Source organism: Ornithodoros turicata, chromosome 7 (assembly GCF_037126465.1).
Source record: "Ornithodoros turicata isolate Travis chromosome 7, ASM3712646v1, whole genome shotgun sequence".
NCBI lineage: Eukaryota > Metazoa > Arthropoda > Arachnida > Ixodida > Argasidae > Ornithodoros > Ornithodoros turicata.
Genome location: NC_088207.1, coordinates 6,125,894 through 6,140,335, shown reverse-complemented (window position 1 = coordinate 6,140,335; position 14,442 = coordinate 6,125,894). Strand labels below are relative to the sequence as shown.

At 47.1% G+C, this 14,442-nt stretch overlaps 1 protein-coding gene and 1 long non-coding RNA gene across 4 annotated transcripts in view; both read right to left on the bottom strand.

The window, feature by feature from the left end:
* Nucleotides 1-14,442, bottom strand: part of LOC135400174 (uncharacterized) — a 94,731-nt gene that overhangs the window by 25,793 nt on the left and 54,496 nt on the right. For 2 of the 3 annotated variants that reach the window (XM_064631912.1, XM_064631913.1), the window contains exons 9-16: nt 10,131-10,172; nt 8,522-8,563; nt 7,964-8,005; nt 7,410-7,451; nt 7,204-7,236; nt 6,425-6,469; nt 2,713-2,742; nt 749-817 (exon numbers count right to left, since the gene is read on the bottom strand). In XM_064631912.1, coding sequence (XP_064487982.1) covers nt 749-817; nt 2,713-2,742; nt 6,425-6,469; nt 7,204-7,236; nt 7,410-7,451; nt 7,964-8,005; nt 8,522-8,563; nt 10,131-10,172 — 345 coding nt within the window. The remainder of the gene's footprint in view (nt 1-748; nt 818-2,712; nt 2,743-6,424; nt 6,470-7,203; nt 7,237-7,409; nt 7,452-7,963; nt 8,006-8,521; nt 8,564-10,130; nt 10,173-14,442) is intronic. The other variant, XM_064631914.1, reaches the window with a different exon arrangement.
* Nucleotides 10,489-11,306, bottom strand: LOC135400175 (uncharacterized). Its single transcript, XR_010424546.1, has 2 exons — nt 11,143-11,306; nt 10,489-10,669 (listed from the first exon to the last, which is right to left on the bottom strand). It is a non-coding gene; the product is annotated as an uncharacterized LOC135400175 (long non-coding RNA).

Below are 14,442 nucleotides of genomic sequence, written 5' to 3'. Positions count from 1 at the left end.
TAGCCAACCATTGCCATTGCTGATGGGTGAAATGGAATAATGAGGCACCTCACAGTGAGGGCCGAAGTGGTATGGGATCCAAAAAGTTTAGAAGTGCTTTTAGTGCAGAACGGTGATGGGCTGGATTTGGCCACGGACCAAGCAATCTTGACATAATGAGAGGGCAAGAGTGCAGGTGATTTAGAGACACTGAAAGTGTGGATCTGAGAGCTTCGTAGCTCGGGCAACCGAGAAGGATGTATTTAGAAATACCAACAGAACCATTGCCATTACGATTTGGAGTGCAGGCTATACACATGATTTGGAGAAGATTCGGGATATCTGGAGAACGAGAATACTAGATTACTCGCAAATATTCTCAAATTAGCTTTGTGGCCCCAACAACAACAGGTACATGCGTGACGATGGGATACAGTGTTTCGCCGCAGGAATTGCGATACCCTACCTCAGCGCATCTGGGTTAATATGTGAGCGGGATGGCGATGAAGCTTTGTGGCAATTATGAAAACACTTCTCATGTTCTCACTCACACACACACATAGATGGAATGATGATGTGGTAGTTCATTCATCGCCCTTATGGCGGTACATTGCTCCATTGCGCTTGTGGAAGGGATGAGAAAGTGAGGACGATGGAAAGGGGTCCTATTAGAGTTCGTTCATGTTCTCAATTAGCAACGTTGATTTTGAAAACCCAGATATTAAAACTTGATGCATTGACAAGGAAGAAACGTAATAACATGACCTACCCTGGCCAAGGTGAGAGTTTCACGAAGCTCCCTTGACGGTCTCAGCCTTAGTAGTTGATTGCACAGCGTCTACAGTATTGCACTTTCTGTTAGTAAAAACGCTCCAAGAGCAGGACGTTCAATCAGTTATACGAAAAAGCTCAATCACTTATGTTCCTCTTTCTCAAGCGCTATTCTGGTGTTAAGGTGTGTGGGACAGCGATACCGTTCTCCGAAGTGTTCACCCAAATACACTCTATACTGATCTACGCATCCGGGCCACGTCCATAATCAAGTTTGTTTGACGCGCTTCTTTGGTTTCAGCAGTCCACCAACATTGGACCAGTCCACCATACTAGGGCTTGGCGGCCATTTCGACGTCTTCTTCATCAGTAACACTTAAGAATCCACGCTTCTGATTGGAGAGCTAGTCCTTCATACCCTTTATGGTTTAGGACATGATGTTAGCCAAATGGAAAGTATGGCACAGTCTTTCAACATGGTGGCATTTTCCCTTCATGGACACCGAGGTTCACTCGTGAACCAACCCGTTTTCTAACTTCCTCACCAGCCAAACACAACACCAGCCAATCACCTAGCACATGTGCTGAGCTTTAAAAAAGCATTTTTCTTTCCGTTCACAGAAGGAAGTCGACTGCACCGTACCGCGAATGCGAAAAACGTCATAGTTATCTGCTCCCATGTGAGCGCTCAACGTCGTATCTACGCGTGCACAACCGTGAGGAATGTCCTGCTACACAGCCACAAGATACTATTCCATAACGAACGAGAGGAAAAGACGGTGGCGATGTCATCAGCTGAGTACGAAGTGCACCTCTCATACTTCGTCACCGTGTGAATGCTCAGTATAATACGGGGAGGATCCTCTGCTTCGTGAGCAGTATTTTTGTTTTTTCTTCCACTACAATCTTCCGTAATGAACATCGCGCGTGTGAAAATACGGTCAGAGTCAAATTTTGTAGAGTTCCCGTACGAAGTTCGTCTGGAAAATTAGGTATTTCATACGAGTGGGAAGTGGGGGGGGGGGGGGTGCATGAACAGTTTCAGGCATACACCTTGTACAGCAGTTACCCAGCAGTAATCCGATACAGTAGTCGTCTATTCACACGAGCGACATCTCCACGAAATATCCTAGTCGAAGAAAAATAAGAAAAAAAAAATGCTCAAGAGCAGGAGGTGCCAACGCGTGCCAAGTTGAGCATTCCCACGGCGCCGGAATATCGGGAACGGCGTACGGCAGGAAATATTGTGTCGTCTGCTATGGAATAGCTTGTGGTTGAGCTGCGATATATTCCCCATGATTACGAGAGAAATATGACGTTAAGCACGTGCCAGCGCAAAGCTATGACGTTTTGAGTTGACGAAGGTGGAGCAGGTGCCAGGGGTACTTACGCTCAATTAAAATATTAAAACTCCACTGGCAACTACCACCTTCAAACAGTTAAAATCATAGCTTTCGAAACTCATACGGGTCTCTTAATCGGAAATGAAATACCGTGCCATTCAATCGCGCTATTTGTCAAGCAGGGCATATAGCAATCAGGAAGTGGACGCGGATGTTTGTTTGTGCGTTCCTTATTCTTTTTTATATGCCAGATGTTTCCTTACTTCCCAACGTCCTTCGTTTGCCAGAATGTTAGGGAAGTCCAAGTTTACCGCGTGACCTGTTTTTCGCACGTGTCCGCAAATCTGAGTTTGTCAGTGTCCTTAATAATATGCCAGTGTAGTAGACCGCTACCGGTAGCCGGGTAAGCTACGCTTTGTTCTGGTAGGCATTGTAAGTTAACGGTGACGTTATCAGCAGTCTACTAACACTCCCTCAGCTTACTTACTCCCTCAACACTCAGCTTATTGTTCAGTCTTCTCATACCATACACATTCTGAAGGGTTTCGTGAAAACAACAAGGAATGTGTAATACCTCTAAAGAGCACGCTTTTCAGAAATATGAGAAGCTTTTGCTTACCCATTTGGCCCATTCACCAAGTTCGTTGCCCTTTGCAGGTTCGCAAGAAAAGAAAACAATGAGAGTCACACGTTACGCTTAGGTTATGTTTCGTATTAATGTGTCTTTGTTAACAAAGGCGCCGGAACACTGTTCCATTAATCAAATTATGTCTACCTACTTACCGAGAGCCCAGTTGTGTGATATATTATTTTGTCAAAAAGCGTAGAATTATTTCTCAGAAAAGTAAAAGTTCAACAAGAGAGATCGCATAATGCTGTACGGGGTAGTCTATGCAAAATAACAATTTGTGTTATTGACATTCCAACAAAGGATACCCGCTAGAAGCGGTCTTGAACATTTTCATCACGAAGCCACCAGCTCGCTTGCTTTTCATCTATTTTATCATTAGTAGCAAGGCCGGCGAGAGAAATTACGGGTCTCAGGGGTGACTCTGGACGAGTCTGGCCCCGGTACCCCCCCCCCCCCCCCCCCCTCATGTCTCCTGGTGGTGGCAACCGTCAGGCCTTGGATAGGGTGGGCCCTCTAGGGCCCTCTCTCCGGTCCTGATTATTAGACTACATTGTTGTAATCATTGTGCCTGGGTTGTTTCATCGCGAAAGGCCATACCGTGCTTTCTTGCCCCTGGTACTTTGGTTGAGTGAACTCGGAGTGAACTCTAAAGTCCTACTTTGCACATTTCCTCTCGCGAAGAGTGTGTTCGTTTATGTGAATGTGGGAGCGACTGGCAACAATGTAAGGGATAATCTGTTGACGGCGAGTGCGCGCCCCCGTGCTTTCTAGCGTTGCTTAGTGCGTTAAAAATGAATTCACACAAACGTTTCTTGAGGCGGAGACGCGAAGCGCTTCCAACCGTTTTTGGAGAACCGCTTCGTGCTGCAACTTTGGCGCGCGGCTCGGCAAACGCGTTTTCCTCCAGCCAATCGGAGCCCTCGCGGACGGGCAGAATGAGGCTTGTGCAGTGACGTCACGTTTAGTCATGTGACTCCGGAAAACATATTGCCGCACCGAAGTTACAGTAGGAGGGCATGTCGTAAGTTTTGTGGTATGCGTGATATTGGAAAAACACATGCTGTTACCTCATTCGGCCCGCAGTAGGACGCATGTGACGCATCCACATGTTTTCCCGAGTCAAGTGGCTCAAAGGCGCTTAAAGGCTGCGCGTGACGTCATGTGCACGAGCCTCATTGGTTTTCTTTGGCGCTGGCTGATCTCCCAACACAACAGCAAATCCGCGCGAGGTCCATCTGTCTTTTTTGTGTGTGTCTAAACAACAACTTTATTTTTAAGATGATGAATGTGGAGTCTTTGCCTTGTCCCGCATGAGGATTTTCTTGGAACTGCTGCAAAGAACACCAAACAAACCGCCTTCACTGCGGGATGTGAGTAAGTGTGTCGCAGATCATCTGTGACCCATATTTGGTCCAGGGCGGTACCGGAGTGAAGATTAAATAATTGTTTTCCCCTCGATAACGTGTACTCCGTGACACATCATCGATAAGGTCACTATTTCGTGACGACTTCCACTGTTTTCCACTATGCGGGCCTTGTGTCATTATGCGTCGCATTATGCACGCGAGCTGCAAGCTGGAATCTTTGAGAACAAATGCTGGTTCATGGAGTGTGCGGATATTCAGGAGTAGGCGAATGAAATACTTCGGTTTTGTTATTCGCATCTCACTCCACTGCCCGAAAGAAACAATTTTAAAGCCGCGTTTTCCAATCAGAAACTGAATAGTCATGAACGAGAGTACCCTTTTGGAGATCGGGAATGCCGACGCTGATTAGTACATATGATCACAGCCGAGCGCCTACCAAGGATATGGATTATCTTTTTTTGGTTCTGCTTAAGAGCACTGTAAAGTGAAACACGAATCGTCACGTTTTGAGATACCATCATGCAAAACTTGGATTTGGAGTTGGAACACACAAGTCATCAGCTCTCAGTTCTTCATACTTTTTGTACTAATTAGTTTTGAACTCTTTTACACTGCGCTTTCGATCGCGAACACTTGAGAACGCTTGGTATATCGCACATGCAAAACCTCGCATGCAGCCAGATGGCTAGCCTAGTTTCTCACGATCTCAATAGATGACGCGTGAGCCGTCTCAGGGTTACCGCATCATCAAGTTCGAAATTTTTGCATGGCGCAATCTTCGAAATTAGATTGCTAAGGAAATGCCGTCCAAGTTACACGTTCTCAGAAACGCACACAGTTTCTACTAGTCTACCATTTTTTTACAGTCGCTTTATCAGACCCCAATCTTTGACTCGCACATAACAAGCGTTATCGCTAGTTTTAAAGGAGCAGGAGTCCGACAATCACAGTGGGGGCCTCAGTTTTTTTACATCTGGCGATCCGTCGAGGACAGCGAGATCAATTCTTAAACTTTTCGAAGAGAATAATTTATTATTTTATTTATTTATTATATTTCTCGGGTGACCATGAACGGCGAAATGGCCTCTCTACACTGCATCCATGATGACACAATGATCGGCCTAGCGTCAACAGCAACTGCTCAATGGAGATGAAATAACTCTATGCGCAAAGGGACCACGGACAACTTTCCAAACGAACGTACGCTTGATTGAAAGCCGCTGACGTGTCTGCCTTTCATCTATCCGGATTCCTCGTTATCCGGAAATCGCGCTAGAAACAGTCAATGCGGGATAAACATGGGTCAGATGTATTACGAAAATTTGTTGAACGTCTCACCTTATCGCGTTTTCATTTTCTTGCTGAATGCTTATAACCCCGACTTAAACTACAACTCACGTCGATATGTGCTATTCGTTGCTTTATGTGAATATTATGCATTCAGGTGTTAGAAAACCCGGTTGAAAGCTGATCTGTTTGTTATGCGAGGAAGATATTTGTGGTTCGTTATGCTGTCTATATAAATTTACAGCACACTTATAAAGTGTGTAAAGGACGATGACAAGGAAAGACGAAAGACAAATCAGCTTTTGGCATCTCAGGTAAACAACGTGCAAAGAATGCGTACGTCTCTCCTGTGATTTGGATCACCGTTGTGTTCTCCTGTATTACTTAAAAGTACTCTCGGGCACTGCAACATCACAAGCAGCACAATGTACTGAAAGTCGAGTGCAATAGGGGTGGACGGTATGTGTCTTATCAATGTTCTTTAGTTTCACGAGTCTGTTCAAGGCCTTCCACCTACCCGTCCACCCCTATTGCACTCGACTTTCAGTACATTGTGCTGCTTGGGATAACAACGAGTGCTTTATCATTTTTATGATGCAGTGACGGAATGTACTTATGGGACGAACATGCCTCTCCTTCGGCTTGGACTGTTTTGAAATGTTGTATTTATCGCTTGAAACGCGATGGCGCACCTGCAACACCGTGTCGACTGCTGCTACAAAGAAGCCGCCTCTCAGCACGAGGGATGACATCAAGAGAAGTCGTAACCTTTTTGCCGTTTGAAAACCATATCCATCCTGTGAGCTCCAGTTGTACGCGTATCGTGCGAGGCTCCAGGTGGCAGGGATTTTAACGTTCCATCCTTTAGATGCCGGGAGAGTCGCCGTTCATAGCGTCAGTAAGTTTGGGGTCGGTCTGCTAAACGTGCTTGCTTCACGCACGTCGGATACGATCAGGTATAGCTGCCTTTGCATTAGCATTTCTTCTGTTGGAGAACAGTTTGCTAAAACTCTTTAATATAGCTCAAAACGGAACGCGCAGCTTACCTCTAGAATTGGAATTCCGGATTGTCCAGACATTGCTAGAAGAGCCTGGTTGAGAAAGTCGAGGCATTATAAATAAGAGAAAGAGGGCAGAGAAAAATAAGGCAAAGACCCAGACAGAAAACCATCTCACACGGACGTCCGAAATAGATCCCAATGTTCATATCGGAATACCTCCGTGGGACTCCCCTGGGATATTTATGGAGGGACACCCGTAGCCGTAGGTCTGCGGAGACATAGCAGAAGTCTTGTTGCGTCTGTTTCACGGACTGTCCGAATCAGCTCCGTGATGGGATGCTGTATGGATCATGTATTGCACTGCTCTTTTTTTTTCCTTTTTCAAACACCCAATTGTCCCTCATGGGAAACAAAGAGGAGCAACAGAAAATAAAACGCCCGGCGATGGTGGCGGATATTAAAAAAAAATTGGCGCAAAGACGCTTTATATTCCACTACAAAGCATATGCAGACCTCTGAAAAGCGATAAAGTAACACTCGCAAGATACACGCTGCATCCCAAACAGCTCCTGCTTACATCCGTATCTCATGGTTATGTCCGCAAGGTGGACGTTCGTAGGAAGTTCGAAGCCCGGCCTATTAGATCTTCGTAGTGTATCCGCTGGAGCAATATCATTATTCTACGGATATCCCTACCTCCGTCAAAGTATATCCGATGGACATCCGTGGGACATAATTTTCTGACTGGCGATTACTCCAAAGCTACCGAACAAAAATTGCTATTCTTTGAATAGCACGCAAAACGCCTCATGTGTGTCCCTTACCGAGGTCACTTCCTCTCCGATTGCAGCCGCTGCCTATACAGAATCAAAACGCGTGTAACAATGGGGTGAGTCATGGCATAAATAAAAGAGAAAACTTCAACGACCTCACCAACTTATATTATTACTAGATGCTTTTAAATGGCTAAATAACTAGAAATATTCATTGACTCATCCTTCACGAAACCGCTCCGAGGTTGCTTCATTACCTTGCGAACCTGAGACACGTGCCCAGTCCAAAGAGATATAACCTACAAATAAAGTCGCAAACCCAGTCATAATCTGTCGTGTGCAATTACCGAAACTGGACATTGCTTATCGCATTGGTATTACAACGGCCGTTCACCGTCAATGAAACGAAAATTCTCGAGTTCATCATTTTAAGGCTCGCAACACATTGGTGCAGAAAGAATGAACCATTCCCGTTCAGAATCCGAGATCATCCAGATTGGAAGGAAAGCTCGCCTTTTTCAGTTAGTTAATGTTAATGAACGGAACCTACTGCACACTACCGATTATGGTGAATGTTTGCAGAAAGTATATCTCATTATCCTTTGGCATACATCTGCCCCCTTTCAAAATGTATATCCGAGTTAAATAAAGAAACGGGTCGCGGGAATGTTGGCATTAACACGTTGAAATCAATACTGTAATGCACGCAAATATGTGGCCGTTGAGTAACCGCGATTAGCCGACGACAGCGCCGCATGTATATTTTTGAGTCTCAAAGTAATTGAAAGTGTCTCTGAGAAGATATGCGTACCAAGGCGTTTGTCTCCACTTTCACAGCCTCTGCGTTGACGAACTGCAAATAGAGCGATTCATTCTCTGAATTGCATTATTGCACAGCGTGATCATTGAAATTCAATTACAAACAACGGAATTACGTCTGAGCTATGCTGAGAGGATGTAGACTTGCACAACCGATTCTCGCCTCTATAACTTCGATGTTGAGCGGGACAGGTGTGAGTGATTAAGGCTACATACTTTGAACAGTGTAGAGGTCAACACTTCCCTTATCTCCCCATGAGCGAAAGTTGATGCGTCAAATGCACGCGACAGTGAGAGACCGAACAAGGAGAATATCATGCCCTTTGAAATGAAATGAAATGAAATGAAATTTTGCAAAAAAAAAAAGAAGAAGAAAAACCCATGAAACCATCATATATCTTCTTGTCCCTCACTCCCGCTTTCGTCCAGCACGTGCACTAAGCAAGTGCGCATTGCTGCAATGTCCTGCAGTATTTACTACAGATGCTGTAACTGAGCCCCGTGACTTGTGAAGACAAGGGTAAGCTGTTCACACCACCACCTAAGTTACCTTTGTTAGTTCTGCGAGGGCTGCAACGTACTCGAACAAAGCCTGTAAAAGAACCAGTTTTATTTCCGCTTAAATGGCAACAATGAAGATGGAGTATTTGTCTTTCTTTCTGTCCCGTACCAAAAGTTCGACAGTTGACAACACATTGGACTTAACCGTATAGAGAAACATCGTCTGCTCTTCAATGTCCTGTATCATGTCCTGTATCATGTCAACGAATTAAGATTACATACTTGGTTAATCTATTCAAATCTGTACTGAAGAAAGCATGCCGTTACTCGAGCACGCGCGTGCACTCCATATGTCAAGCGCAGGATCGGATGACTGCCAACAAGGTATGGCCACGCCATTGTTTTGATGTATGAAGCGCCGTCAGAGGGCACATCACACGGCACTTCCGGTGTAAGATAACAGATTGGTGGTGCACTTATCAGATATTTAAGCGAGGTGCTTGGGAAGTGCGGTCTCTCTTTTCTTGAGTTGGTTGGCTGGATGCAGCGCAAGCTCTGTTGCTCTTGTTTGTGAATAAACCCGGTATGTTGCATTGAATTTCTGTGTGTGCTGCTTGTTCCTTTGCGCACGGAGCGGACGGGCTGACGCCACGAGGTTGTCGGAACTTAGGTTTCCGCAAAGGCTAGGCTAGTTTGTGCAATCTGTTCAGTCTGAAATGCGCCAAGTACGAGAAGGACTGGGTATGTCAGAATAACACACGAAAGATGCACGGTGGTGATGTATGTACATTTGCGGCGAAGGACCGAAAGAAAGACACTGGGCTTAGTTAATAAGTAGTGGAAGCTTGCGCAGTCTTTCACGTTATCCTCGTCTATCCCATCCTTCTCAGGTCAAACTAAAAAAAAAAAAAAAAGGAGCGAAAGAAAAACGTAGCAAGTGGCCGTCACTTGTCCTCGCACTTTTTCGTGGTACAACAATTGCAATGGCAGCGAAATGATTATCAAAATCGTATCGAACATTGAGGAAAGTTTCATGCACTTTGAGATAGTGATATAGAAAACATCATCATGGAGGGCGAGTGTCGTAGATTGTTCTCCTTCGTTGGAGGGCCAAGCAAAGGAGAGCAAGTGATTCCTATAAAAGTCCGGCAATTGCCGAACAAACTATTTAAATATTCTACCGCAGGCGGAAAATTATTATTGGCGCAGGTCGTGCCAGCTGGCACTAAGAACGTTGTAACTTTCCGTTATGTAGGATAGAATGCTAGCACAATCATTCTGCCGCATCTGGCCATAACTCATAATGCAGAGGCGGCACCGCATTTTTAAACGCATGTGTGCATCAGCCTTTAGAACAGCGCGAAAAAGATGCGTTCCTCTTGCCAATAAAAAAAAGATCATTAAGGGTTTGGAGGACGAAATTGGGGATAGAATTACATCTCCCCTGTCATCATTAGTGGGACGTGTTGAAATATTTAAGTTCGTTCTTCCTGTTCTCTGTTGGTGCTATTCGGATCGAGTTGTATCCAGAGACACGCAGCGCCCTCGAACATGTTAGCGAGCAATACACACATGTATGGGACGAGCTAGATTCTGCGACCTTGAAAACATGAACCAGCATCTAGATGTAAGCCATTGTAAATCTGAGCAATAATTACCGCTTCGGAGTCATCTTCCGCCGGGTATTTCTGGGGTTCGATCTGTAGAGGGTAATAGTTAAAAGGTAAAGGTAGCATGAAGCAATGAACCCACAGAAAAGCGGGCAAGCACTACATTGCAGACCTTAAAGTAGTAAGTACTGGACTCTCACGGTGCACAACGCTCAACTGTCCTGAACACGATTTAATTAGCAATTAGAGCTAATTGGGACCCCCCACATTAATCAGCACCCTCCAGGGAGCCACCACACTAATTGGGGAAAGTCTAACTCGTGTCCAGACCAGCTGAGCGTTGTGCACCATGAGAGTCCATAAAAAAGAAAAATAATAGGCAGAAAATAAAATAAAAAGATAGAAATAGAGTGGAGAGAAACAATTTATTCGAAAATCAACGATGCCGCGGCGAAGAAGCCGCTCCGCAACACCCGAGTGACCAGCACCCGCCATGTTGGTAGTTTGCACCCAGCAGTTGCAGAGATCGACGACAGGTGGCCACTTAGTTGCAAGGCATCACACCAGATGGCGCCACCATCATAGCTCTAGACGAGAAAGACAGAACAAGATACTAGCGGCAGGTAAAAATGACAGCACTGCCAAGCAAGTCTAGGCATGCGAGAGAAAAGGTCTAACCGCTACTGCTAAACAGAAAACAGTACACATCGGGGAAAAAGGCTTACGGGGACGATCGCTTAGGCCTAACCTCAACACTACGCAGCTAACACAAGGCGGGAACCACACATCGCTAAACATGCGAGAAAAGGCTTAACACGAGCGCGGTCACCGCTAAACACGGCAAACATACGAGGAAAGAGGCTTACAGGGGGCGATCGCTTAGGCCTAACCCCAACACTACGCAGCTAACACAAGGCGGGAACCACACATCGCTAAACATGCGTCAACAGGCTTGGACACCGCAAAACAAGTCTAAACATGCGAGAAAAGGCTTAACACGAGCGCGGTCACCGCTAAACACGGCAAACATACGAGAAAAGGAGCGCGTCAAATCACTCACCTTTTCCCCCGCGGCAACTTCCAGGCAGAAACTGAGCGAGCGCGGAGAACATACGTCTGCTCTCTACGAGAGGCAGCCAGCAACTGAGCGAGCGCGCGGAGCGCACGTCCGTCTTCCGCGACGGTCCGAGAGAAACTGAGAGAGGCGACGCGCAGCGGCCGCTATGGATGCGCGCGCGCCCTCTGCTCCACCCGTCCGCGCATGCGCGCGCGCGCGCTCCTAGCGCCCCCTGCGCCGGCCGCGGGTGTTTTCGGTTTCGGCTCTCTGCTGCTGCGCGCGCGCTCCTAGCGGCGACGGGTGGCTTTTCAGTTTCGCTTTCATTCTCCGTTCTTTGCGCGCGCGCGCGTTTATCTCTATAAAGGCAGCGCGCACCGCGCTCGCGTCATCAGTACGTGAAGATGTTCAGCTACCACTCTTTACAAAATTGTTCCCGTACCCACGCTTCTTGGGAAGAAGTGGAGAAGGAATGTTTCAACGGCGAAAGTCCCCGCAACGAGCTCGTCATCACTGCTTTTCGCTACGTGATAGACATGGTAGGCTTTGGCAATATAGGAGAGATCTCGCCGGGGCCGCTGCAGGAGATGGTGCGTCGAATTTACGCCCGTTACAAGAACGTCTGCATAACGGTTCCTGACGGACCCCTGGGACTGATGAGCGAATTTGTGAGCTTGGCCAACGCAGAATTCAACTACATCGCTGCAGACATCGTGGACCTTCTCGCTCGTGCCATCGCTCATATTAAGCACGCCCTGCGGAAGCAGCGACATTTGCAAGCAGTCTACATCGTCAACTTTGTCACTGATTTATTGAAATACCGCTTGGTTATTGACATGCAACGCATTAAACAGTCCGAATAACTTTGACGAGACTCTGTGTGTTCTTTCACTGAAACATCTTTATTGAATACATACAAAGGACTTGGTCGATAGATGCCTGCACCCTCCCTGACTTACCTCAAGAGAAAGGATATGGGGTATCTTCATCGCAGCGTCGTCATTGCGCGGGTCACTGCGTCAGCACGATGACGGAATGGTAATTCTTTTCGTACACCCATTCCGCTACCACACTGCCACGATGTCCCGTGCTGCTCCTGTCTGCGAGAGAGAGAGAGAGAGGGATGTCTCGACTAGAACTTTTATTCTCGATTACATGCGCGTGCAGCTCTTTGTTCCGCGGTTACTCGATGCCTGACGTCGACGGTCTCGGGCTCTCTTCCGGGTTTCCCGGTGCTGCACAAAGAGGGAGTACTATCGTAATCCTATACGCGTCAAAACACTAGGAAAGCTTACCGTATTCGCAGCTCCCATAAGGGAAGGAGTGTACGGCATCCACGAGATAGCGTTTGTCGTCGTAGGGGACCAAGCTCTTCTTGAGTCTCGAAATGGTGTACATCGTTTGCTTTATACTCTGGATGGTGCACTGCTTCTGAGAGACCGCCTTTTCATTGAACAGAGAATCTCGGTACACTTCGTGCAATAAATGTTTCCTCACCACGTCTTTCTTAACTCCTTTGGCTCTCGCGATCTGTTTGTGTGTCCCAGCCAAGAGAATGCTGTACATTTTCGCTCGGATGGCTACGACTTCCTGAATAACTCCGCCCCCCGTCTCGTCTTTGAAGTACCCCATCTGGTTCGCGTGCTCGTCGTTGAAAAGCGGGTGGTCCGGCGGATAGGAAGACAGATCTAACTCACTCTCAATCTTCATCAGCTGCTCTTCCAGGCTTTCACACGTGAGAGAAAAAATTATGCTGTCCGTGTCGCTATAGATCAATTGCACTGGACACGTCAAGCGAGAAAAGAGCGACTCGTAGATGAAGCTGTACATTCGGACTTTGGATATTTCAAGAATGGCAAAGCCCACGTAAAGGGGGTGCGTGCATTTGATGCGGCGTTGTTTCATCTCGTACAAGATGCACTTATCACTCAGAATGTGAAAATGCTGACTGTCGACGGAGCTAGCTTTTCGGAGCGCGCTTTCTTTGTCGTAGGCTAGGGCATACTTTTTCATCCGTCTCACATTTTGTATCGACTTACCGAACGTGCTGTTCGACATGGTTTTGTACAGAAGTCGCTCGAATTTCGTGCTCGCGGCATTCCTCAACGCGACGTTTCTCTGCACGAAGGTTCGCAAAAAGTTGTCTTGGCGGAACGAGAGGATGCTGTGAACACGTTTTATTTTCATGCCCAACCTCACGTACAGAGCGAGCAGTGCATAATGAACGACGTAGCGTTCTTTGTCGTAGCACGTCAGCAAGAGTTTCGTTGTGGAAGGGGCGTTCAGCGCCAACGCATCTTTCAGGTGGCGTTGGTAGGGGGAGAGTTCGTTCTCGTCCACGCACCTGTGTTCGGGTGCCAGGGGAAAATCCCTAGTGAGCGCGTGCAGTTCTTCGGGATATGACAAGTCTACCACGTACACGTAACCCACTTCCGAATCGTGAGGAATGTTGAGAAAATCGATCTCGCTCCACCTCGAAGGATCGACCCACTCAAAACCACCTGTCGGGAGATGGAAAGTCATCGCGTACGGGTACAAACTGTTCACGTCGAGGTACTGGATAAAAGTCTTTTCTTGCTGGGGATCGTAATCGTCGCACCCCTCGTGATTAGCCCGACAGTATCTGTGGAAGCTGTTACAAATGCCTCCCCTGATTCCCTTCTCGATCGTTTCGTACATCTCGCGATCGCTCATGAGCTCGAGTTTGACTTTGGTGAGCTTCAGAGCGCTGCTCCACGCGTAACTGGCGAGGGACACTGTGCGTAGGATATCTAACCCATCCGTCTCTAGCGCAATCTTCCTGAAATACAGTACGACGTCGCAGAGCTGACAGGCGTCGAGCGTGACGTAGAGACGCGTGTAACCGCCGAGGTTCTTACATTCGAACAATTCGAAAATCTCGAGGGCGTACTGATAGTCCTCGTCCGTGATCTCTTGGTCGTTCAGGTCGCTTTTGAAAGCTTCCTTTGGCGGTAGTGCGGGCAAATTGTACGCTTCGAAACTGTCGACGAAGGTGTACGGGTAAATGCCTTTCCTGAGAAGGCTTCGGAAACGGTCACCATACATTTGACGGGTACAATGAAACGCGCTTTCACCACCGCTGGCGAGCAGGGTTTCCACCAGGTTCGACAAGGAGAGGTTGAAAAACTGCGTGGTATCGCGGAAATGGAGATCGCCAATGTTGAACCCTCTTATCTTTTCCGAGCTCGAAGCTAAGATCCACGGCTCGCCCAGATTTAGAACGTGCATGTGGCGGAGAAGGGAGCTCAAATCGTACTGCAGGTTGTGCACGCACACGACGAGTTC